The 26,130-nt window shown below is 62.5% G+C and overlaps 1 protein-coding gene across 2 annotated transcripts in view; it reads right to left on the bottom strand.

The window, feature by feature from the left end:
• The window catches only part of LSP1 (lymphocyte specific protein 1), a 36,486-nt gene extending 13,002 nt beyond the window's left edge, over positions 1-23,484 (bottom strand). Inside the window, exons 1-2 of one of the 2 annotated variants that reach the window (XM_022565251.2) lie at positions 23,312-23,484; positions 22,770-23,029 (exon numbers count right to left, since the gene is read on the bottom strand). In XM_022565251.2, coding sequence (XP_022420959.1) covers positions 22,770-22,834 — 65 coding nt within the window. In that variant the 5' untranslated portion in view covers positions 22,835-23,029; positions 23,312-23,484. The remainder of the gene's footprint in view (positions 1-22,769; positions 23,030-23,311) is intronic. The other variant, XM_022565253.2, reaches the window with a different exon arrangement.
• Between the last annotated feature and the right edge of the window lie 2,646 nt (positions 23,485-26,130).

The following is a 26,130-nucleotide window of genomic DNA, read 5'->3' as shown; positions in this document are numbered from 1 at the left end:
AGGGATTTGGTGTTCCTGCACAAATGCAATTATCTCTTTCCTGCGTCTGCTCTGGCTCCGGGCGCGCCCAGGGTTCAGCCCCAGGGGCTGCTGAATGGGCTCTGCACCCCCCCCTCCCTGTGTCACGCTCCAGCGTGGCGCCTCGCCCCACCAGGTACACGAGTGTGCACAGACCCCAACGGGCCGGCTATGGCCCCCTGTCCTCAGTTGGGCTCCCCAAGTTCAGGGGCTACCCCTGCTGAACACGTCTACCGCCTACCGGGCCCCTCCTCTCCTTCCTCCGCAGCCCCCCAGTCTCCACCAAGGCTTCGATGGTGCCAGTCCCGGGCCTGGTCTGGCCCTCCCCGCTGTCCCAACCTCCTTCCTCCCCTGCCCTGTGGTGGCTCCAGAGGGGGCATCAGGCCTCGGTCCCGTCTCGACTCTGCCCCCTGCAGGCAGCTCACGGCCACCCCACCTGCTTCTCGGCGCTGAAAGCTTTTCAGCCTTCTGGAAAGAGCTTCGGGGCTCAGCTGGGGGGCCGGAGCCCAAGGGAGGACCGGCCTGCGGGCCAGGCCAGAAGTGGGGAACTTCCCCCTTGAGACCTGCAGGGCACCCTCCTGGCCATTGTACCCTGGACACCACGGGCAGGAGCTGGCTGGGAGGCCTGGGGAGCTGGGCTGGTCACCCAGCCGGAGCAGGGGGCCCCTGTCTCCTTGTGACCATCAAGGTGTCCAGTCCCCTCCCGTGCCCCCCGCCCTGGGGTCTTGTACGCCAAGGTGGACATCTGCAGAGCAACCGGCGCCTCAAGTGACCACAGAGCCCACGCGTGAAGGGACGGGGTGTGGGGGGGCCCGAGCCCCAGAGAGGCCACCCAGCCTGGCTTCCGGGGCTGGGGGACAGCACGCACCCCCCACCACCTCGGCTTAGAGCAGCCCCCGAGCGCAGAGACTGGGCCCCGCCGGGAGCTCAGGAGAGGGCAGGGGTGCCTGGGCAGCACCCGCGCCCCACAACTCAAGGGGTGCCCCTCACTGGTGGGCAGCGTGGGTCCCGCCCAGGCAGCCCGGGGGAGGGTCCACGGCGGGCACCGGGATGCTGGCTGTCACTCATCCGTGCAGTGAGGCAGCTGTGAGGGGTGAGCCAGGCACAGAGATGGCCCCGAGCGAGCAGGTGGGCAGTGGGCGGGGTGGCAGAGGGTGTGGGCATGGGAGCCGTGGCTGCTGGGAACCTGGCCACCACCCCCTTGCCCTCCCGACTGCCCTGGCACTGGTCCAGCCCCCCTCCCGGCCCACCCCCCTTCAGCAGTGCCTTCCTGGGCGTGTCTGTACCCCACTGGGTGTCTTATGCCAGGGAGACACCCCACAGGGCAAGCCCCACCCCACTGTCCAGGGAAGCTCAGGAAGCGAACTTGAACTTGAGTCTGAAAGATGAGCCTCAGAGGCTGAGGGCAAGAGCAGAGGCAGGGCCAGCAGGAGGGAGAGCTCCGAGTGGTGCCCCGCCTCCCCCGTGGGGTGTCCCCGGGCGAGCCCATGCCAGCACAGGTGCCGTCAGATCAGCATTTGGGAAGGAGGCCCAGCTGGGACGTGGAGAAGGGGGAGATGCCAGCTGGGGGTGGGGGGCAGTGAGGAGGGGGAAGCTGCAGCCTGGGTGCTGCAGGGGCAAAGGGACAGGCCTCCAGAACTCCCCAGGAGGGGAGAGGTGGGAACCTGGGAGGGGTCAGCCTTGTGGGCGGAGGGGGGGGTGTCACTGAGTTGAGCTTGGACGTGCGGGGTGTGTGGAGACCTCGGGGAGATAGCCAGTAGGAAGGAATGGCAGGTGGGGAGGGGCCCCGGCTCACCTGGGGATGAATAACCTCTAAGGGAGCCATGGGGACCCCAAGAGGGAAAGGCTGGGGGGCACCAAGCCCCTAGGGGCTCTAGGCCAGACGTTCCCTCTGGTTTCCCTCCCTCCGGCCCCTCCCCGCCCTGCAGGGCACCTCCAGGGCCTGCTGTCCAGGGGGGCAGTCACAGGGTTTATGGCTGAGGCCCAGCCTGCACGGTCAGCCTCCACTGGGGGCCTCGGGGTCCCCCTCTGCTGGGGGTGCGGGAGTGCCAGCTCTTCCAAAGTCCTGTGGGGCAGGACTCAGGGGCAGAGAAGGACCCGGGAAGATGGGGTGCAGAGGCTAAGCTGTGGGTCTGGGGGAGACCGAAGTTTCCGAGCAGGGGGGAGGGTGATTGGAGGGGACCTGAGGTGGGGAGCCCGTTGCCATCCTCGGGGTGACCCGATGAGGCCCGCAGGGACGGGGCATGGAGGGGCAGGAGGGATGGCTGTCAGTCACCCCGGCAGGAGGGAGGGCCCAGGCTGCCCAGGGAGGGGCCGCTGCTGGGCCTGGGAAGCAGTCCAGGCGCTCCAGGGAGGAGAGGCCGGGCGTGCCAGGCTGTGGCTCTGTACTGTCTCCCTGACCTTCCTCTGCAGGGTGAGACCTCAGGCCCAGCCTCAAGCTCCCCAGCCATTAAAAGGGGTGCTGACCCACTGGGCAGGGAGAGAACTGAGACCACCCCCTGAGGCGGGCCCAGCTCCCGCTTCCCCACGGCTGGCACTGCCGGCAGACCTGTGTCCCCAAGAAGGAGGCTGCAGTCCCAGCAGGGGAGGCCCGGCCCACACCCTGCCCCATGTCCCTCTTGGCCACGTGAGCAGGTCACGTGCGGGAAGCCTCCCTGGATGAGGGGACATCTACCTGCAAAGCTGGCTTTCCCCACAACCGCAGAGAGGACGGCACCCCAAAGGGCGCGGGCCAGGGCGGCTGTGTCTCCAGGGCACCGGGCTGGAGCCTGGGGGAGGTGGCACAGCCTCGGCCTCTGGGAGCCCGAAGCTAGCAGGAGAGAGGCCAACCCTGCAGGGGTTCATGCGCCCCGAGGCTACAGCACCCTAGGGCGGCCCAGAGATGAAGGGCAGAGCGTCCTGCCCCCCCAGGACCGCAGCTGCTCCCCAGCCCCGAGGGAGGGGAGGGCTCTGGGACCTGGGCCGGTGGCCCTGGGGCAGCGGCCAGAGCAGCCTGTGGGTGGGGCCTGTCCATCAGCAGTGCGTCAGCGCAGACCCCACCCCGCCGCCGGCACTGCCTCCTGCCCCTAGGGGGCACCGCCCCCGTCTCACAGCAGACAGGGCCGAATCTCCGCATCACAGTGTGGCCTCCGTGCCCAACACCCCTTCGTCTTCTCCCAGTGGGGCAGTTCTTGGGGGCGTCTCATTTAGGGGAACCCCTAGCTGCCCTGCCCAGAGCCCCCAAAGGAAACGACCCCCTCCTGCACGACTTTCCAGCCAGCCCCGGGGCAAACTGGGGAGGCTGCCTCTGCCTCAGCCCTCCAGCCACCAGGGACCCTTGGGCCAAGCCCCGTCCCCGTCTCCTCTGAGCCTTCACCCCACTGGTCCCTGGGGGCCACGTCTGCTGGCTCCAGACCCCACTCAGCTGGGGCAGTTCCACCGCCCGGTTCTCGGCCGGCTCGGCACCCCACTTTAGAGCTGACCAGAAGGCGGGAGATGATGTTGCAGGGCCTGAGGTCTCCCCTGGTAAGGGGAGATGGGGGACCACAGCCCCCCACCGTCACCGCCCCAGCCTCCCTCCCTGGGCCGGGCCACCCCGGACGACACCCCGACACCTGACACCTGCTCCACAGCCTCCCAGCCAGCGCAGACAGCTCCCCTCAGCCTGCCTGGGATGACCTGTGTTCTCGCGTTCCTCCATCCCCAGGGCCTCTGTCTCCCCATGCCCTTCCCTCTCCCCACCCCCCCGTTCCCTCCCCCTCCCTTTCTTTGCCAGCACTTTGCTTTGCTAGGTGCTGGGGACCCAGAGATGGGTGACATTTCCTCTGCCCTTACAGATCTTAGAGGCTGCCAGGAAAACCAGTGCTGACCCCACACTGTGGCTCGAGGGCCCCAGAAGAGGACCCCTATAGCAAGCTTTATTTGGGGGGCAGTCACTGGCAACAGGCCCTCTCAGGTGAGGGGGCCCCTGTGCCTGCACCCAGCCTGGAGGGACAAGGGGCCACAGTGGGAGGAGGCCCTTGGAGAGAGGAAGGTGGCCGCTAGAAGACACGACGACGAGGGGCATCGCGGCCAAGGGAGGCGGGCATGGACGGGGCACAGCACACAGAGCCGGGACCCCCACCACAGCCCCGCCTCTCTCTTCCCATCCTCCCCCGGGGTCCAGAGGTGAAGCCCACCCTCTACTGTGTGACCCACAGTCCCGGTACCTCCCAGACCGGTGCGCCCCTCTCCTGCCTCCCCACCTGCAGGACAGGGTGGTGTGGGAGGGGCCTCTGTTCCCATGGATTCCGGCTCTACATCCTGCCGCAGACCTGCCCGGTCCCAGACCTGTGCCAGCCCCGTTCCCCGGTGCTGCCCGCTCGCTGCACGCCCCATGCAAGACCCCACCCTGCCCTCTGGCTGGGACCCCATCCCTGCTTCAGTCACTGCCGCACACTGTGCAGCGCCTGACGCTTGGGCTCTTGCTGCCTCCTCCCCAGACCTGGGACGCAGAGGCTGCCTCGGGACCCACGCGGCCCCCGGGGGACCAGGCTCTGATGCTGGTGGGGGCGACAGCAGGGCAGGCCTGCCCGTCACACCACTGGCCCCAAAGTCGTCCAGGCTGGTCGGGTGGACCCCCCAGCACCCCCCGGCAAACAGCCAGATGGGAAAGGTGCCCGGCCGGAGTTCACTGCCACCCAGGCGCCCACGCACTGGCAAACGGCCCTGCCTAAGGAGTCTGTGACCCTCCTCGTGGGGCTTTACCCCCTCTCACAGCTCAGCCCTACAGAGCCCCACGCCTTGGGCCCCGAAGACCCCGCCGAGCCTGGAAAGTGGGCACGTGGCCCCTGAGCCCCTCTACCTCAGGCTTCCCCTGGGTCGTCAAGGCTGGGTCCCCAGAGTGGGGTCCACAGCAGAGCTGAATGTCCCGCTGCCCAGCCTGTCACCTCCCTCTGGCTGGATGGCCTACCTCTTGTGATGGGCTCCATGGTCGGCCTCCTGGCATTGGCTCTTCTACATCTCTGCCCCCATTTGCTCAGACCAGCCTGCCCATCTGGGCTGGGGGTGGCCGGCGTGCCTGTGGCCGGCACTGGCCCTGCGCTCGCCGCTCCCCCCTCTGCCCTGTGCCCCACGCACACGGGTCTTTCCTTTCCCCTCCGAGTCACTGACCACAGCGCCGCGGGGGCCTGGGCCAAATGCCGCGGCAGCCCAGGAGACCTCCCTAGGCGCCCCCGCCCCATCCTTCACATCAGTGAGTCGCCCTGCCCACCCCTACGCCTACACACTGCCTCACCCGGGCCGACCTCCGGGGGACGGGACCCGGGGGCTGACCGCACAGCACCAGCTCCAGCCGCATCCCCGGGCCCGGCCCAGTCTCCTCCTGGCGCCGGACAGCCCTCCAGGAGAGCCGGACGCTGCCGAGCCCAGCTGGGACTGCCTGGCACAGCCCTCAGAGCGCTCACGGGGCCAGGCCCTGGCACGCTCCAGGACACGCGACCGGTGGCTGGCACCGGCTGGAGCCTCTGCCACCCCCTCCCCCTCCTCCTGTGTGGAGCCCTGGGTCCACCTCCCACTCCCCAAGGCCCCACACGTGGCTCTCCCCGCGGTTGGCACCAAAGGGGTTCTCTTCCTCAGCTGAGTCCCGGGGTCTGCACGTCATCCAAACCTGTCTGCCCACCTGGGCAGGAGGCGCAGCCTGGCATCTGACCACCTGTCCGTCTGCTCCTGGCTCCGCCCTCCCAGAGATCCCTGGGTCCCCACGTGCACGGAGCAGCGGGACCCTCTCCCTGATGCCTCCACACCATTTGTGCCACCGGAGCCCCCAACACGCAGCCCCCAGCCCTTCCTTCGAGGTGCTCCTTCATCCCTAACCCCTTGGGATCGATCATTCTGGGGGTGCAGGGGCTTTGCCATTGGACCGGCCCTAATTCACTCTCTGTCATGCCACCCCTGGCTGTGTGTCTTCTGATTCTGCAGACCCTGTTGCCTGTCCCCCAGGGCGGGGCCAACACCCCGGCCTCCCCGCACAGGTGGGGGCGTGGGCTCAGCCTCAGTGGTTCTGTGGGGCGCCACGCTTCCAGATGTCCCACCAGACCCCGGTCCTCTGTCCCAAAAGTCCTGGCCAAGAGGTAGGGGCTCAGCCGGAACGACCCCATTAAAGGGACAAAGTGACCCTCCACGGGCAAGGAAACTGAGGCTCAGAGATGCAGCGTCTCACTGGGGGCCCCCCACCCCAAGGAGGCACAGGCAGGGTCCCAACCCCGCAGCCCCTGGGTCACCATCCAGGAGGGCCCAGCCCAGGAATGGGGCGCCCCCCTGCCTCCTTCCCTCTCCTCACTGGGTTTTCCTCTCCTTCTCTTCCCTTTTCTCCCCGCCTTCCCTTCTCTCACCTGCCTGCCCTCACCCACCTTCCCGGTAGGGCCACCACAGGCGGTGGTCATTGCTGCCCTCCCCATCCCCCCGTACTCGGTGCCCACTCTGCCCGGCCCCCGGGGGCCCCTTCCTTCATCCCAGGACCCCTCGAGCATCCCCATCTCCTGCCTTGTCCAGCCCCTCCTTTGCTGCCTCTCCCTCCTTTTGACCACTGTCCTGTCCCCTGCCCTCATCCCGTCCTGTCCCCACACGTCCCCTTTCTGTCTTCACAGGGGCCCCGCTGCCCCTTGCCCTCTCCACTCTGTCTTCCCCCCACTTCTTCCACCCACCACCGGGAAGGACACATCCCGGCGGGAGAGCCTCAGGGTCCACAGGGCACACCCCAGCCGCAGCCTCACCTCCACAAGCCTCAGGACCTCCCCGTCCGTCATGGGCAGCAGCCGTCCCTCATGTCCCCGGCACCCTCGCCTCCCGGGGTGGGCCGGGGTCTGGTGCCACCCAGCGCCCACCTGCAGTGGGTCAGCCCCTGGCCACCCACCTGTGCTGAGCCGCTCCTGGGGCCCACACCCTGTCCAGCCATCCCTCAGGGCCCAGGAGCTGTGGGGCGCTGTCTCGAGGCTCTGGCAGGGACAGGAGCACCAGCCCCCAGGTGCCCGGTGCGCGCTGGCCGCCGCTCACTTGCCGCTCTGTCCCACTCTGGTTTGCGGGTCGGGGCTGGAGCCTGGCCTGAACCTCAGCGCTCTGGGCTCCGGCCCTGACACCCTGCCCAAGGGGCTGGGCCACTTGGTCCCTGTACCCCCTGCTGCTGGCTCGCCCGGGCTCCCAGGGCAGTACCCGCTCTGAACGACAGACCACCCGGACCCGTGGCAGCACCGCCCACCAGGCGCCCGGCCTGACCAGGGCAGGGGCCACCCCACCCCCGGATGCGGGCCCTTGGGTGGGCCCAAAGCAGCCACGCCCCTCTGACACCGTAGTTTCAGGCCTGGCTTCCCCCAGTCCCCATGGGCCAGCCCAGAACACAGCCGGCCCCATCCCTTGCCCTCTTGCCACTTCGGGCTCCCTAGAGGCCTCCTGCGACAGGCTGGCCAGGGTGGGAGAGCCAGGCGTGGAGATCACCAATGTGTCCGAGGTGGATGTGTGCTGGGAGCCGGGGGCTGGGGGTTCCTCTGGCGCCCAGAGCTTCCCCTGGGGGACCAGGAGCCCCTTGCACTGTGCCAACTCAGCCCCTACCTTAAAAAGCCAGGCCCTTGAGGACTGTGTGACCCGGCAGGTGGCCCCGAGTCCAGCATCCTCTGGGAGTGGATGGACCCAGGGTCCCCTCGCTGCCCTCCGATGGCCCCAAACACTGGGGGGGGGGGGCCTGGGGAGAGGCTTGGATCCCCCAGGGTGGCTGGAGGGGTCCGGGAGTGACTCCCAGCCAGAGCTGGGCTTGGGGGCATGGGGGCTGGGGAGGGGGTCAGCCCTGGGCTCCGGCCCTGCCCGCCTACCGGCTCCCGCTCAGCACCCGGGTGGCCACACGCCGCAGCCCAGAGTGAGCCACTTAGGTGAGGGGTATGGGCGGGGCGGGAGGGCGATTTCCCTACTGGCCCATAGGGTCGCTTTTAATCCACTTAAACTGGATTCAGTCTACACCCCAGCCACTGCTGGTGCCAGCAAACCCTTGCGGCGCTTGTCATGGAGGGGACGGCGCCCCCTCTGCTGGCCCCCTTCCCCTGCGCCCAGGCGTTCGAGGTGAGGGACTGGGGTGAGGCAGGGGGCAAGGGGGACGGCTTCCCCACTCCCAAGGGGACCTGGGGCGACTCATAGCCTCTCTGAGTCTTGTTTTCTGTTGCCAATCGGGGACAAGGGGCCTGTCGGCCGGCAGGCCCATTAGATTCAGCAGATCCATTAGATTCGGGAGAGAGGGTGGCAAAGTGCCACCTGCTCTGTGTGTGGTGTGTGAGTGTGTAGCCCCGCCGGCCGCTGGGTCAGGGGCCTGGAGCGTGTGCGGGTCTGTGCACGTCGTCGGGAGCATGACCACGTGCAGGGGGCTTGCTCAGCGTGGCCGGACGGACAGACGCGCTCCACGACTCTTCACGAGGGACCCTCGTGTGCTCCCCCCCTGCCCCACCCTCCACAGCCGGAGTCCCCGGGGAGCTCAGAGGGAGGTTTCCTCCCGTCCCTGCCCTGGCTGGCCACCTGCAGGCCCACCTGCCCCTGTCTGGGTCCTCGGGGCTCGTGCCGAGCCTGCCCCCACCCCCAGTGCAGCTGCACCCTCTGAGCCCCGCTGGCGCCTCCAGCTCGCCCCCGGCTCACCCAAGTCAGCAACCTGGCACCAGGTCTGGGAACTGAGCCAGAGCCGTAACTGGACGGATGCTTGTGCGCACAGCCAGGCCCTGGGGCTCTCCCTGCACCACCACCCCCCCACCGCGGGCTGGGCAACGCGCCCCCATGGCTTCAGTTTCCCCATTTGTTACGTGGCGCTGGGGAGCCCCGGGGACTGACCCAGCAGGCACTCCTCTGTTCCTGGACCACAGGCTGGGGACAGGGGGACAGCAGTGACTCCTGGGAGGACACATCCCAACTGACAGGAACGGGAGGTCCCGCCTGAGACACGTGGATTGGGCATGTGTGAAGCCCAGGAGACCCAGGGGGGCCTGCCTTCTCCACGGGCAGAGCGGGGCCCCAAGGGAGCACGCCCAGCAGGGCCCCCTCCAACCCCCTCTCTGGTCCCCACCCTGGGGTCGCAGCCCTAAGGCCAGGCCAAGGTGGGGCAGGGAGAGAGCCATCCCTCCGTGACTGCAGAGACCCTGCTGACGGGGCCCGGGGCTGCTCTCAACTTCCCTCAGATGCTGCTAAGCCCATCTGCACACCTTGCCCCCCCTCCTCCCAGAGTCAGAGCAGGGGTGGACTGGGGATGCTGAGGGACGCCGGTCCCCTCCAGGAGCTGGCAGCCTGCCCAGCCTGTGCCATGCCGTCCAAGGGGGCAGGGAGCAGGCCCGCAGGCCTGGCGGAAGAGGGCAGTCCTCCAAGCTCAGGAGAAGCCGAGGCGGGCTGCATGCAGGAGGCAGCGTTTCCGCTGGGCCTTAGATGCCTGGAAGGGTGGAGGAGGAGGAAGGGCATTGCAGGCGGCTCAGAGGGAGGCAGGGAGCCGCCCACAGTGCGCAGTGGCTCTGAGCCCACCTGTGGCACTTTGCTTCTGCTCTCTTTCCAGGACTCTGCGAGGCAGGTGCCACCACACCCCGACCTTACAGAGGAGGAAACTGAGGCCCAGAGAGGACTGGGCACTGGCCCATGGCCCAAGGATGCAGGAGCCAGGATTCCAGCTTGGGAAGATGCGGCTCTGAGGCCCAAGCACTCACGTGGCCCGCGGCCCCTTCCACGCTGGGCTGGTGCCCTAAGGGCCGGGGTGGTGAATGTGGTACTAAGTCCAGTTTCGTCATCTGTAAAGTAAGGGGTGACTGGACAGTCCCCGAGGGACTGCAGGACCAGAGAAGGCCTCGGAAGCCACGCTGGGGCCATGCTCTTCAGCCGGGGAGTGCAGAGCCTGCTCAGAGACCCAGGGCCCGGGGAAGGGTCTTCGAGCAGAGAGTGGCCACTGCCTGAGGCCCGGCGGTGCAGTTGGGAGAAGAGGACGCGATGTTGGGGGCGCAGAGGAAGGGACGGGCCCGCGTGAACGCACCCACACGCACGTGCGCGCGCCAGGCCCACAGCCTGGTGCACCCCACACCCTGCCCGCGGCACAGGGGCCGCAGAGCTGCCGGGCTGGGGCCGGGCTCCTGGGGGAGGCTGGGGAGCCCCACGCCCAGGCGGCCCAGGCTCCGCGGTGCCAGTCCTCCGTGGGTGGCACCAGCGCGGGCACCCTGCCCTGCCCTCCGCGCCCCAGCCTGGGCGGAGGGACCTACCTCAGGAGGCTCTCCAGGCCCTGTTTGCTAGAATTCCTTCTCAGGAGCGCAGAGCTGCTCATGATGCGGCCGCCCGCCTGGCCGGCGACCTGGCCTGACCCCAGCCCTGGGGACGGGACGGGACGCTGCGGCTGCTTCTTCAAAGGCTCCTGCCTGCGGCCCTCTGCGGCTGCCCTGCCCCCTCCACTCCCCCTGCCACTGGGACCCTCTCCCCCCTCTCTCTCTCCTTCCCCCTTTCCTTCCTTCTTGCTCTGTCTCTCCCTCTGGCTGGCTGGCTGGTCTCTGGCTCTGACACCCCCTCCCCTGCCTCCTCTCTGTGCCCGTTGGTCTGTGACCCTCCGCCTGTCTGTCCTGGCCCCTCTGGCCCCTGGGGGTCCCCTGGGCCAGCTCCCCACTGGCTGCCCCCGGGCTGTCCGAGCGCCCCTCTGCCCCTGCCTGTGCGGCCTCGCGGACTCCGGGTCTTGCGGCCCGTCTCCCGCTCCAGGATGCCTAGCAGCTGCTCCCCGTTGGTCCCCCCAGCCCCCTCCCCTGCCCCCTCGGTCTTCTCCACCTCCACCTCCCCCTCCTTCTGAGACTAGTAAAAATGTCAGAGAGAAAACCCTCGCAGCCCAGCAGCCTGGGGGCTTAGCAGGACCTCAGAGGCCTGTGATGGGCAGGCGGCAGCCTCCCTCCCTCCTCCTCTCCCGCCTCCCCCCTCCCCTGCCCTGGCCACCTTGGCGGCCGCTCCCTGCCTTGCAGGCTCCTCCCTCCTGCATCCCATCTCCATCGCTCACTGGTGCCTGGTCCCCCACATCTGCTTCCCCATCCCTGCCCGCCTCTCCCCTTGCCCAGCCCTGGCCTAGCTGCCCTCTGGCCCTCTCCACGGCCCTGCCCAGCCCGGCCCGGGGCCCGTGCTCCTTCCTCCGTTGCCCCCGGCCTCCCTGGTCCCACACTCAGCCCCTCTCTCCTCTCTTTTCCCTCTGGTGTCTCTCTGTCTCTATCTCTGTCTCCCTCCTTCCCTCCCCCTCCCTTCCTCTCCCCTCCCTTCCTCTTCTCCCTCCTCCCCCTCCCTCCTCTCCCCTCCCTCCCGTTCTCCATTTTCCCTTTGTTTCTTTCCAGCCCTCTGCTCCTGTTATCACCTCACAGGGGAGGCCGGGGCACCCCAGGAATCCTGTCTGCTCCCCAGTGGGGAGGCTGCTGCCCTCCCCCGTCCCCTGCCAGATGGCACTGGAAGGTCGGAGCAGCGACACCCCGCAAGGCAGAGGCCAACACAGCCTCTCCCGTCGGGATGGGAGAGCCATGCTCCCCAGAAGTGGCCAGTGGCACGAGGTCGGTGCGGTGGCCTGGCCAGCGGCCCCCCTTGCCCCCGGGCTCTGGCCAAGGCCCCAGGAGGAGCAGCCCAGCCCACTGTTTCTCCGGTTGGGCTGAGTCGCCGTGACTCACTGGAGCACACGCGAGGCGAGTGGCCGGACCAGGGAGGGACCAGACTCGGGCTCGCTCGCTGGGACTCGCCGGGACTCGCCGAGGGCCAGCTCCGGGCCGAGCCGTCTCACATCCAGGAGCTCACCAGGCTCGCCAACACCCACGATCACCCTGACAGGCAGACATCACCATACCTGTGTCCCAGATGGGGAAACCGAGGCTCAGACTGGTACCCGAGGTCGGAGAGCAGGGGCCCGGCACAGCCGGGACCAAGCCCATCTGCCGACAGCTGGCCACCACAGCACTGGCCCGGCCACCTCCCTCCACCCCACGGCCGCACGCAGAGCAATGGCCCTCTTGCTTCCCCAGCTAGTCTGCCCTCTGGCTGTGCCAGGCGGTCAGGGCCAGTGAGCACCTGCAGATGTGTGAGTGGACAAAGGGTCAGGTTAGGCTCAGACCGGCAAGCAGGTGGACACGTGGGTGAATCCCTGGGTGTTGGAGGGGGCAGCGGCGTCAGAAGAATTCCACGCGGCCCATAGGTCCCAGTGGCTCAGGCGGTGGCTGTCTGGTGAAGACTTTGTGGGGGTCGGGACGTCCGGCTCAGACGCCCCCCCCACATAACAGGCCGTGTCCCGTGGCCCACAGCCTGCCCCTCCCCCCGCACAACCCAGAGGAGCCAGAGAATGTGGGGTGTGCCACAGAGAACAGCTGTGCCCACTGCCCATCCCCAGCCTCCAGCCGGAGCTGCGGAGACCTCAGGATTCTGGTGGGAGGAGGGAGGGCGACGGGGCCAGACCTCGAGCTGAGCCAGATCACCCAGGGAAAGTAAGCGTGTGTTTCCCTTCCATCTCAACCTGCCCGTCTCCTCCTGCCTCCTGCTCTTACTGCTGGAATCCCAGTCACAGACAGCCAGGCATGAAATGTGCCAAAGTATATTTTGATTCAAAAGAAGGAAAAATATTTCCACAGGGTAGAGGGCTGCCTTGGGGTGGCAGGAGTTTCCTGTCACTAGAACTTAAATAGTGTTGCACGATTATTTATCAGACTGATGGGTGGGAGGTAGCAAGAGAAGATCTTTAAATGCAGTGGTCAGGACTCAGTTTCCCAATTAGGTCATGTCCCAACACGAACAATAGGGCAGAGTATTTGATGTCAACTGTACCATTATTTGTCCATCCATCCATCCATCCATCCATCTATCCACCATCCACCTATCCTCCATCCATCCTCCATCATCCATCCTCCACCCATCATCTATTGATCCATCCTCTATCCATCGTCCATCCATCCATACTCCGTAAGTCCATCCACCCATCCATCCATCCTCTATCCATCCATCCATCCATGCTCTCCATCTGTCCTCTCTATACAGCTATCTGTTTTTCCTTGTATCATCTATGAATCCATCAATTTCTCAATATACCTATCCATTCAATTGTCCATGTAAGCAATATATTCTTCCATCAATTCATTCAATCCATTCAATGCGTATATACTCATGTCCATCCCTATTTCTTTACATTTCTTCATTGAGCAAGTGTCCACCCACCCACCCACTCATCTATCCCTCCATTCATCCATCCATGTACATACCCATCCATGCATCCATTTATTTAAATGCCTTAATACATGTAAAACATGTAAAACACTTAAAAGAAGCATTTAGCTAGTCATCCACCTATCCTGAACATAATATCTACTCAATATGTTAATTACTATTATCTATGTATTCATCAATTTGTATATCTATCTGCCCATATATGCAACTGGTGAACTATTTGTTCATTCTTTAATACATTCTTCTATCTCTCCAAATATTCTACTGTCCTCACATTTATCTAAATATTTTACTATTTATCCTTCCCATTCATAGATCCATTCGTATGTCTGTCTATTCATCCATCCATACGTCTAACCATCTTGCCACCTAGCAAGTCAGACATCCAATTGTGCATGAATACGTATATGTTTGTCCTGCCATATACATAGTTGTCCATTATTTTGCCCATAAGGCCATCCACATGAGTTAATATTTAAAACGGTAGTTGGAACATAGTAAATTGCCAATAAATGTTAGTTACCGTTATTTTCATTCATCTATTCATTCATCCACATCTCATCCAAACAACCACCTAGTCATTCCTCTCTAAATTTATCTTTATATATTTTTCCACTTATCCATATATTTTACAACAAACTTATTGAACGCTGACTGTATTCACTTTTTAGGTGCTGGAGTTGTTTAGAATTAGCAAAGTTCCTGTTCTCACAAAATGACATTTAGTGGGAATAAAAAATAAATAAACAAGGAAATATATATTGCAATGTATCAGATGGTGGTAAATGCTATAGAAGATGGAATTCAGGGTAAGAGGATATGGAGTTATGGAGGCGGGTGATATTTTATATATGAGAGTCAAAGAAAGCCTCATGGGGAGGAATAAGCCTTTCCTTACTTGTAAAGAGACTTGAGTAGAGTAGCTCCATACATCGATGGAAGAAAGTGCTCTAGGGAAAGAGAACAGTGAGTGAAAAATCCCTGATTTAGGTCTGACTCTTCACCAATTTATCTCTTCAATAGTTCATCCAGCACCAAGCCATACATCTATTTACTCAGTATCTGTCTTCCTATCCTGTCCCTTTCTATATTTGCCTATCTGTTCATCTAAAACTCTACCCAGTATCCAATTACATCTATATTCATCTGTCCAGTTGTTTATCTGTAACATTACATTTATTTACCCATCCACCAATTCATAATTCCACTCCGTGTGTCCATACACCAATTCATCCATCCATCTATCCATCTATCCGTTCATTCATTCACGCATCCATCCACCCATTCATCCACCCATCATTCATCTATCCATCCATCTATCCATCCATTCACTCATCTACCCATATATCCACCCATTCATCCACCCATCATTCATCTGTTCATTCACTCAACCTCCATCTATCCAACTATTCATTCATCCATCCATCCACCCATCCATCCATCCACCCACTACATATCCATCCACCCATCCACCTATCCAACCTCCCATCCCCCCATCTATTCACCCATTATCCATCCATCCATCCATCCATCCATCCATCCATTCACTCATCCATCCATCCATCCAACCACCAATCCATCCATCCATCCATCCACCCATCCACCGATCAATTCACACATTATCCATCCAAACATCTCTCCATTCATACATTTATCAATCCATTCATTCACTCATCCATCCATCCATACACACATAGATCACCCACCCATCTGCCCATTAAACATCCATCCATCCACTCACCTATCCATCAACCCATCCATTTACCCAAAATTCATCTATCCAATCACCCGTCCATCCACCCAACCATCCATCCACCCATCCATCCATCCAACCATCCAGCCATCCACTCATCCACTCATCATCCATATATTCACCCATCCATCCACACATCCATTCATCCATCATCCATCCATCCATTCATTCCTTTATTCACTCATTCATGCATCCACCCACCCATACAGTCATCCATCCACTCATCGATCCACCCATTCAGCCACCCATCATTCATCAGTCCATCTATTCACTCATCCCTCCATCTATCCATCCATCCACGCATCCAACCATTCACTCGTCCATCCATCTATCCACTCATCTACCCATCTATCCACCCATAATTCTCCATCCACCCATCCCTTCCTTCATCCACCCATCCATCCATCAATCCATCCATCCACCCATTACACATCCATCCATCCATCTACCCATCCATCCATCCATCCACCCATCTATCTACCCATTATCCATCCATCCACTCATCCATTCACTCATCCATCCAACCACCAATCCATCCATCCGTCCATCAACCCATCCACCAATCAATTCACACATTATCCATCCAAACATCCCTCCATTCATACATTTATCAATCCATTCATTCACTCATCCATGCATACATCACCCATCCATCTATCCGTCCATCTGCCCATTATACATCCATCCATCCATTCACCTATCCATCCACCCACCCATTTACCCAAAATTCATCTATCCAATCACCGGTCCATCCACCCAAACATCCATCCACCCATCCATCCATCCAACCATTCACTCATCCATTCATCCACCCATTCAGCCATCCACTCATCCACCCCTCATCCATCCATCCATCCATCATCCATATATTCACCCGTCCATCCACACATTCATTCGTCCATAATCCATCCATCCATCCATTCATTCATCCATCCATTCACCTATCTTCTCATCCATCCACCCATCATCTATCCATCCAACCATCCCTTCATTCTGTACCCATTATTCTACCCAACATTCATCTATACACTCATCCACCCACCCATCCATTCACCCGTTCATTCACTCATCCATCCATCCATCCGTCTCTCCATCCATCCTTCCATCCATCCATTCATTCATCCAACCATCTGCCCATCATCCATCTATTCATCCACCCTTCACCCTTCCATCCATTCATTCACTCATCCATCCACCCATCCACCCATCCATCCGTCCATCATCCATCCACCCATCCACCAACCTATATCCATTATCCACCCATCCACCTACCCACCACTCATCTGTCCCATCACCCACCCATCCATCCGTCCATCCACCCACTCATCCATCCATCCACTCATCCATCCATCCATCCATCCATCCATCCATCCATCCATCCACTCATCCATCCACCTATCCATCCACCAACCTATATCCATTCATCCACCCATCCACCTACCCACCACTCATCTGTCCCATCACCCACCCATCCATCCGTCCATCCATCCACTCATCCATCCATCCATCCATCCACTCATCCATCCATCCATCCATCCATCCACTCATCCATCCATCCATCCATCCATCCACTCATCCATCCATCCACCCATCTGTTCACACATCCACCCACCCACCCATGCATCCATCTTCCCACCATTCATTCATCCATCCATCTACCCATCCATTCACTCACCCATTCACTCACCCATCCATCCCTCCATCCACTCACTCATTCATCCATTTACTCATCCATCAATCCCTCCATCCATCCATCTACCTATCCATCCACGCTTCATCCTTCCATCCATCCACTCATCCATTCATCCACCCATCCACCTCTCCATCCATCCACCTATCCCTCTACCCTTCATCCTTCCATGCATCTATTCCCTCTTCCATCTATCCATCCATTCACTCATCCATCCACCCACTCATCCATCCACCCATCCATCTACTAACAATTTATCTATCCAATCACTCATCAATTCAGCCATTATTAGTCTGTCCAACCATCCATTCATCCATCCACCCATCCATTCACCCATCTATCCAACCATCCATCCGTCCACCCATTCATCCACCCATCTGTCCCTCTACCCATCATCCATCCATCTACTCACTCATCAATCCACCCATCCATCCATCCCTCCATCCACCTATTATCCATCCATTCATCCATCCATCATCCAGTTGTTCCTGTTTCCTACATTTCTTCATCTACCTTTTCTTTCATTCACACTTTTCTCTCTTGTCGAGCCTTTTGTTTTCCTTTTTTCTTTCTTCTGTGACTAAGACATGGCTCATAAGCTTGTGGCTGAAGAACATAAGAGAGCATACCCTCTCCCCAGTAGGCTGAGTACCACAATAGAGCTTAAATAGAGCTGGAGAGGGAGGGATCTGCCCTCTTGTTCAGATGTTCTCAACACACACACACACACACACACACACACGAGTCCACGCTTATAGAGTTGTATCCCAACGAAAGATGCATTAAGCAGTGAGAGCCCATGGGGGGTGGGATGCAGAAGAGGGGTCAGCGCTGGTGGTTTCAGTGGCTCCTGGGTGACTCCAAGTAGAGCGGTGTTTCTGAGTACTCATCTGTCTTATATGTGCCTAGGTCCAGCAAAGGGAGAGGAGCCAGTGTGGTGTAGTGGTGGGTATAGAGATGAAGCTGGGATTTGGGGAAGGGCTGGGACGAGGAGAAAGGCTGAAGGCTTCTTTCCAGATTCCTCTAGAATCAACTAGCTAGGTGCATCTGTCCCATGTCCCATTTATCTTTCGAAGGGAGGCAACTGAGAGAGGAGGAGAGGGTGAGCTGGCAGCCTTGGGACCTCAGAAGGGAAACCATCAACAAAGCAGTTTCCTCTCCCTAGGGAGGAGGGGGTACAGACACCGTCAGAGTGAGGGGCTTGTGCTTTTCCCTGGGAGCAGGAAGGAGCAGCATCTGAGATGCCACCTGCCAGACATAGAGCAGGGCAGTGAGCCTCTGGTCCTAACCAACAGCTCCTGGGGTAGTGGGGAAGCCGAGGCTGCACCCACCACTACTACCTCCCAGTTACTGTCACCCCCACCCTCTGCCGGCTGTCCCTGCTGACCTCTGCAAACGCCCACCCCCAGAGCTGGCCCTGCTCCAGGCTCTGAGGCCAGAGCCCCGAGGCCCTCCCACTCCTACGGGGTGAGGTGGACTCAGTTCCTAGGTTCCCAGACAGCCCCTCCCTGCCAGCCAGTGAGACCAGACAGTGCTCCCCCTGCTAACCCACCAACTCCCACCTTCCCGGCTTGGAGGCAGTTAGCTGATGGAGTTTGGACAGACTGGCCTGACCCCAGGAAAGGGCCGGGGCTTTCCTCTCCTGCCACCGACACCGCCCGCCCACCCCCCACCCCCCTTATCTGCCTGTGTCTGGCACTGCAGGGCTGTGCTGGCTGGGCAGTGTTAGGAGGCCTGATTTTCTCAATCCTCTTATCTCCTATAAACTCCACACCAGCACAGGCCCCAGCCCCCTCCCTTCAGGCTCAAGGGTATGGGGGAAGGGGCAGGGGCTGGGCCGGCTTCCCAACCACGGGCCCGGATTCCCGTTTGACCGAGCATCCCCTGTGCCCCTGGAAAGGGAGGGCCCAGCACCTGCCTCGCGGGCTGCACAGCGACAACCTTGGCTTGCAGAGCTGGGCGAGGCTGGCGTGGCTGAGTCAGTGTTGAGTACTACGACTCTGACCGTGTACGTGGGGAAACTGAGGCCTCAGGGGCTAGTCGCCCCAGGAAGTACTAGGCCAGGTGCGGCAGCCGGTGCCGTGTGCCCTGGGGCTCTGTGCCCACCCGCCTCCTACCGCCTGCACCTGGAACTCAGAGCCCAGGAGAGCAAAGGCAACACTCACGGGCCCACCCCTGCCAGCTCCAGGGGCCTCTTGCTGCCGCCAGGACCCTCACCTTCCCCCCTGAGGCCTGGCCCATTGCTCTGGCCTCTGAGGGACACTGAGGCCGAGGCAGGCGGGGGAGGGGGGGTCGCGGGGGGAGGGCAGCAATGCCCAAACCCACAGTGCCACCCTGGGCGGCCCGCCCGTTCTGGCCCGGAGACCCTCCTGGCTCTGCCCCGGTGGCTCCGGGGTTGTTTATGAGGAGAGAACTGGGGACCGGGAAGGGGGTGGGCATGCAGGGAAGGGTTTCCGGCTTCCCAGATCAGCAGGGCGGGCCGTGCAGCGACTTCCCCAAGTGTGTGTCAAGGTCCTCTCCCTCTTCCCCACCCAAGGAGGGAATGGGAAGTGTCCAGATGGAGGCGGGAGGTGGGCGGAGGAGGAGGGCATCCATCATCTGGGCTGAGCTAGGCCTCCCCCCATCCTGGGAAATTTCCAGGCGCCCGAGACCCCTGACGTGGGGCAGAGGAGACCAGGTCCACCCGGGGGTCCCAAGGCCTGACCCAGCTCTGACTGCTGCCTCTGGGTCTGGGCCCTGGGCAGGCCTGGGGAAGGAGCCCCAGCGTGCGGCCCCCAACCCCTCCACCCCATCAGCCCGCTGCCGGGGCCGGGGCCTCATGCTGCCTGGCTCCACCATCCTCCTGAGTGGCCTTTGGCACTGCCCGCTCCTCCAGGGCCATGTGCCCGGCTGTACCAGGTGGTGCCGGTCCTGCGGAGAGGGCAAGCGGGCGGGAGGGCCACCAGGTACCTGGCTGAGTGGGGGGTTCCCACCCGTGGGTTTCTGCCCCTCACATGCCACAGGCTCCTCCCACCCCCAGCTCCCTCAGGGGGACCGAGGCATGCAAGGCCTCCCGGCTGGCTCAGCCCCTCCCTGCAGCCGCCAGCTGCCCGCAGCCCCGTGGGGACCTGTGGCCTCTCTCCTGAAGACCCTGCAGCCCAGAGGGCAAGGCCGAGAGGGTCTGCAGGGACAGGTGGCCGGGAAAGGGACCCTGCCCAGGGTGGCCCTGCAAATTGTCCCCACCCTGCCTGCCCCCTTAGCTCAGCACACAGAGGAGTGACTGAGGCAGCGACAGGCAGCGACTGGGGCAGGGAGACACCTGCTCCCCCCATCCCGCCCCAGCCAGGGTCATCCAGGGCGAGAGCAGCCCAGCCTACCCGGGGCGGGTGCTGGAGAGGACAGACCATGCTCCATGCCGGCCCCCACCACGGGCAGTGGCAGATGCGAAGGGAGCCTGGGGTAGCGACCACCCCGGGGGAGGGGAGGGAAGCCTGCAGAGGGGGTGGGGCGGCCAGGTAGGTTGAGGAAGGGCCTGTGCAAAGTCTGCGATGATACCGGCACCTTCCAGAGCTGGGACGAGCTGGGAAGGCCAGGTGGCGGGGGAGGTGAGGTCAGGGTGGCCAGGGCAGGCTGCAGTGGCCGCCCTGGGGCACGGATTTTCACCGCTCCATGGTGAGTGGTTCCACGCATGGGAAGACGTGGCCTGATGGCTTTTCAGAGAAAGAGCACATGGCAGGGGCAGGGGCCTGGAGACCACCCTGTCATCCGGGCCAACCAGGGAAGGGCTGGGCTGCGACAGGGGGAGGCCCAGGGGGCTGACAAGCCTATCTCCCGGCGGCAGCGGGAGTCCTGCCTGGGTGCAGACAGGGGAAGGGCCCAGCGTGGTTCCGTCCGGCCTTGGGGAGGATTGGGGTGCACATGGGGCCCCCGAGGGGTCTGGGGCAGTCTGAGGGGATGACCCAAGTTGGCCAGTTGGAGGGGCACGGCCTGCCCTGGATCCACAGACCTGAAAGCCCCCATGGGCAGCACATGGGGGGCAGGGGGGCCGGGGGGCAGGTCTCACCTGCTCGGCTCCGACCCCAGCAGACCCTGGCTGCCCTGGGGGCCCCTGGGTGGGGCTTCCCAGCCTCAGTCCCCTGCCTAGGCGTCGGGGACTTTCTCCCTCACCCTGGACAGGAAAATCCCCGCTTCCCTTAGTCACCTTGTGAAACGAGAACCCCACCCACCCTGGGTCTCAGTTTCACTCTGAAATGTCAGCGTCACACCCACCCCCGTGGGGGTGATGTCGCTGGGGCGCCCAGGCTCCAGGGGCCGGGGGGTGCATCCAGCCGGTTCTCCAACCGAGCCCCCGATGGACCCCGCACAGGTGCAGCCCGAGGCCCGGGGACAGGCACCAGCGAGCCGCCGGGACCTGGGCTGGCGGCCGTGCCCTCCACCGCCGCCTCCCTCTCCTCGGCATGCACGACAGCTGGGAAGGGGGTCAAGGAGGGGGCCGAGGAGGGGGCAGGCCCTGCCAGGCCGCTCAAGCCGTGCCCTTCTATGGGCATGAGGTGGCCGGAGGCGCCCAGGGCCGGACAGCGCTGACGTGCGGAGCCGTTTCTGAGCGGGGACACAGCTGTTCCCCAGTCACCTGCTGTGTGTGGAGCGACCTGCCTCCCTAGAAGAACGGGGCTGTCTCTTCAGGGCACAGAGCCTGGGCCATGCCCCCCTCCCCTCCTTGGCGGCAAGCGAGCAATGGGTCCCAGCTAGCATGCCCTTCCCCCACAACAACAGCCCCCCCGCCGGATCCCAGCTGCCCAGCCTCTCCACTCCCCCAGGGCTCGGCCCCCTGAAGCCCCCGCACCAGGTCCCCGTGGTATTCAGCATGGAGAAGACAATCTTCCTCCACATACACACACACACACACACACACACACACATGCCCTGCACACATTTCTGTCCTCTCATTGTCAATAGAAGCAGCATCACAGAATCAGGCAGAAGAGCTGGGCTTGGATCCACTTTGCAAGTCAACCCTGAGGCTGTGGGGGGCCCTGCCTTCGGGGGCTCAGCGGGGGTCCTAGTGGGACCCCCTCCCCTCCCCTCCGCCCCCTTCACCCCCTCCTCCAGCAGCAGCTCTGGGGCAAGTGCGGGCCGGCCCTGGGCGGCTCCAGCCCCGTGCTGTGGCTGCAAGCGTCTCATGTCCCCCAGCCTGGAGCCCCTGCTCCTTCCCTTCGGCTCGCAGGGGCAGAAGCCGCAGCCCCTGCCCCCTTCCTCCTGGGCTGGTGGTCTCTCTCCACACAGCTCCCACCCCTGACTGTCAGAACACGTGTCCCTCCTGAAGCCCCGACCACTCCCATCTCTCTGGCACCTGCCCCCTGGGGCAGTCGGACCCCCACGGTGTGGCTCAGCGTGGATGCCTGCCCTCAGCAGCCCTCCCCCAGCCAGGGACCCTCCTCCTCTGCCCCTGCACAGGCCCGGGTGGGGGTGGGGGGCCGCGGGGAGTGCTCCATGGAGCACAGCTGCCTCCTGAGGGAGCCTGGGTCACATAGCTCCTCTGCCTAGCTCTGGCTGCGGCCACACGGCTGGGCCTTCTTGCTGGCAAGCGGCACAGCCTCGGCTTGTGTCCCCTCACATCCCACCGCCGACCAACGGCGCCTGCCTGGCACTCAGAACCTGCGGCAACCTCGGCCTCCAACAGCACCGGGAGGGGGCAGCCTGGGGGAGGGGGCCCGGCCAGGCCTCTAGCACAGGCCTTGAGGATCCCGAGGCCGAGCATCCCTCTCGGCCAGGCTTCCTGGCCTGGGGCCCTCCCCACCTCCTGCCCACACGGCTTCGGCACTGCCTGCCCACGGCCTGGTTTCTTCCCCAGGTGTCCAGGCCGCATCCTGGACCTGTACCAGGCGTCCAGGCTTCCTGGTCCTGGGTCAGCATCCCACTAGCTGGTGGGGAACCCGGACTCTCCCAGTGAGGCCCAGCTGCAGAGGCAGACAGAAGAGGCGTCTACCTGCCCTGGGTGAGATGGGGTCCCCTGCAGCCTGTGTGCCTCCCCTGAGCCCCAAGGGTGCCATCGACCTCCGAGTTAAGCATCGCCCCCCCACCCCCCACCAACAACGTGTACATGCCAAGGTTTCTTGGGACCACAGCGCTCACGCGGCCCGGCCCGGGCCTTACCCTGTGCCTTCCTCCACCAGCAGCTCCTCGGAGCCAGGGTGGCTGGGAGCTTCCGCCATGGCCATGGGCTGGAGCTGGCGTCCAGCTGGTCCCTGCTGGTCCCTGCTGTGCGTGTGTGCTGCAGCTCTCAGCGCTTCCTGGGGCGGCTGCCCCGGAGCCTCCCCTCACCCCCGGCCGGGTTTCACTTCCCCCTTCTGGCGGCAGGTTGAGGTTTGGAGCATATCGGAGCTTGGGTTGGGGTGTTGTTTTTTAATCTGTTGCTGCAAGAGGAGAGAAAAAAAAAAAACAGCCATCAGGAAACGTTAAGCAAGTTGCAGGGGCCTGGAGGGCAGAGAGGGACCGGGTGGAGGCAGACGTGGGTGCAGGGGTGCAGGGGCTGGGACTCCCTGGGCCCCCTGCAGCCCTGGCCCGGAAGCCCACCTGTGCGTGGCTGGTGGCCCCAAGCACAGGGCGCCGTCCTGGTCCCCGAGCCTCCACGTTAGGCATGGTGACCTCTCTGGAGGGAGATGCTCTGGATATGTGCCCAGAGCTCGGACACTTACCCCAGAGCCTCGGGCCATCGCCTGGCTCACCCCTCACTTGTCTGTGCTCTCCAGGCGATTTCTGGGGCCCAGCATGAGCTGCCCTGTCTGCAGGCCCCGTGTCTTCTCTTGCCGTTTTCTTTACTTTCCTGAACTATTGGAGTCCCCAGTCTCTCTGCTGCCCCTGGACTCTGCCACCTCCTGCGCTCAGGGGCCTCGGAACTGGCCCTCAACTGCCAAGCATTCACCAGACCCCGGGGCCCTCCAAAGCATGCCCTCTCTCCCCTCTGCCCATCCCCACCCTCGAAGGCCCAGAAACAACTGATCCCTCCTGTTAAGGGCTGAACTGTGTCCGCCAAATTCATAGGTTGGAGTCCTAATGGCCAGCACCTCAGAATGGGACTTTATTTGGAAATAGGGTCATTGCAGATATAATCAGTTAGGATGAGGTCATTAGGGTGGGTCCTCATCTAACATGACTGGCGTCCTTATAAAAAGGGGAAATTTGCAGGCCGACTTGCCCGCCAGGAGACGCCATGTGAAGACGAAAGCGAGATGGGGGTGGTGCGTCTACAAACCAAAGGTCCCCAGGAAACCACCAGAGGCTGGGGGAGGGGCCCAGAACAGGTTCTCCCTCAGAGCCCAGGAGGAGCTCCCGTGGCACCTCCAAGACTGGGAGACGTTGGAACCGCCCCATCTGACACTTCCTGGGGCCTAAGAGTGGGAGACACCCCGTTCTCCACACGTGGGAGGTGGGAGTGCATGGCGGCCGTGCCCGAGGATGCTCTGGGGATCTGGGGGCCCACAGGGTGCTGTGGGCCCCCAGATGCAGCGCCCTCCATGGTCATCCAGGCCTCCCCCCCCTTGCCCTCATCTCCCATCTTGCCATCTGGCCCCCGTCCCCCGCCCCTCTCAAGCTCCAGCTCCTGCTCTGAGACTCTGCTCTCCCCAGCACTCAGCTCCTCTCCAGATCCCAGGGCCTCTTCCCATCCCTCCAGCCTCTGCGCCCCCACTGATCCCACTTTTGTGTGTGTCTCTAGAAGCTCTCACACCTTCAAACAAAAGCGCCCTGGACCCGCCCTTCTCACTCCTCCCTCCAAGGTCAGCAAGAGGCATTCCTGGGGACCCAGTGTCCAGGTTTGGGGGCCTTTGTGCCCTGCTGGCAGATTAAGCAGAGCCGGACTTCCTCGGAAGAACTAAGAGTCCACCCAAGAAGCAGACACACCATCATCTGTTCCACTGGCATCGCTCACTCAAGCTAGAGGGGCTGTTGGGAGGGCAGAGGCCCCTTGTAGTCCCCCTCTCACTCCCAAGCCCGGTGCAGTGTCCAGCGACACAGTGAATGACCGAGGCAAACAACGAGCTAGTCCGAAGCCCGGACGCAACAGGCTCTGCAGGAGGGCGGGGTGGGCGCCAGGCAGGCTTCTGGCCCCAGAGATGCTGAGCCCAGACCCCGAGGAGGTCTGGGCGAGGCAGATGGGGACAGAGAGACACGGGACACACTGACTCTGCCTTGCCTGTGGGACATCAAGGAGGAACGTCCAGGGGCGGCTGGGTCCATGGACCAGGTGGCCTCCAAGGCCCAGGTGGGACGGGTCCCCAGGGAGACCAGTGTCAGGACCACACGCTCAAGTGACAAAGTGACACTGGGTGACTAGATGCTGGGGAGGGGATGGGAGAAGTGGTCAGTCTGGTCTATCTGGAGCGCTGAGGGCACAAGTCGGCCAGCACGGGTCTGAGGCCGGCTGCCAGTGGGAGGAGGGCATGTCGCCGAGGGTCGGAAAGCGGCCTTCCAGGGCCGAGGGGTGGCAGAGGCCACAGGAGCACCGTTTAGGAGCCCACTGGGGGCTCCGTGGGTTGGAGGGGGGACAGTGGGAGAAGCAGGATGGATGAGGAGAAGGGCGTCTTGATCCAGGAGGGAAATGTTGAGGCTCTGAAGACAACAGGGTGGGGGGTGCGGCTGGAGAGAGAGGGGGCCTGGGAGGTCTATGAGCTGAATTGTGGCCCCTAAGATTTCACATGTTCCGGTCCTGACCCCCAGGACCCGTGAGCTTATCACAAAATAAGGTCTTTGCCAATGATCAGGTCACACGAGGTCACCAGGGTGGGGCCCTAGTCCCATAGGACTGGGGTCCTTATAGGAAGACGAGGTCAGGACACAGACACAGGACACAGGGAGAAGACGGCTGTCTACACGCCGAGGAGAGAGGCCTCAGGAGGAAACGGCCCTGCCCACACCTGGATCTGGGATTCCAGCCTCCAGGACTGGGGACAGTGAATGCTGCTGTTTGAGCCGCCCCGGCTGTGGTGCTGTTTTATGGGTGCCCCAGACACTGATACAGGGATGTGCTAGTCAGGGAAGGAAGAAGCTGCTGTAACAAACAATCCTACACCTCGGGGGCTTAGCCAGCCCAGTCCAGGCCAAGGTGGGCGGGAAGGTGGTCCACATTCGTTCTGTGACCCCAGGCTTCTCCCTCCGAGGACCTCAGAGTCCCAGCTGGCAGGGGAGGGGCGGGGAGACCATGAGGGAGGCTGGGGGGGTGGGTCTATGGCCTCATCTGTCCTCAAAGTGTGTGCCCAGTAGGAAAAGGTGGGCAGTGTGGTGGGCAGCCAGCCAGCTCCTGTCACCACGCGGTACAGAGGCCAGGGAGCGAGAAGATGGGGTGCCCAGCTGTGCTAGGGGTCCAGCCAGGGGTGCCATCATTAAGCACAGGTACGAAGCAGAAGAAGGTCAGGGGCACGAGAGGATGTGGACATGGACGCCCGGGACTGAGGTGCTGTGGAAACCCAAGCAGAGGTGGCCAGGGCCATTTGTGTGGGTGTGGGCAGAGAGCAGAGAT

The sequence above is a fragment of the Delphinapterus leucas genome, chromosome 7 (genome assembly GCF_059928025.1).
Source record: "Delphinapterus leucas isolate spDelLeu-1000000601 "Yukka" chromosome 7, BTC_Dleu_Yukka2, whole genome shotgun sequence".
Classification (NCBI taxonomy): Eukaryota; Metazoa; Chordata; class Mammalia; order Artiodactyla; family Monodontidae; genus Delphinapterus; species Delphinapterus leucas.
The sequence above is the reverse complement of the archived record's forward strand: the minus strand, read 5'-3'. Positions and strand labels throughout refer to the sequence as shown.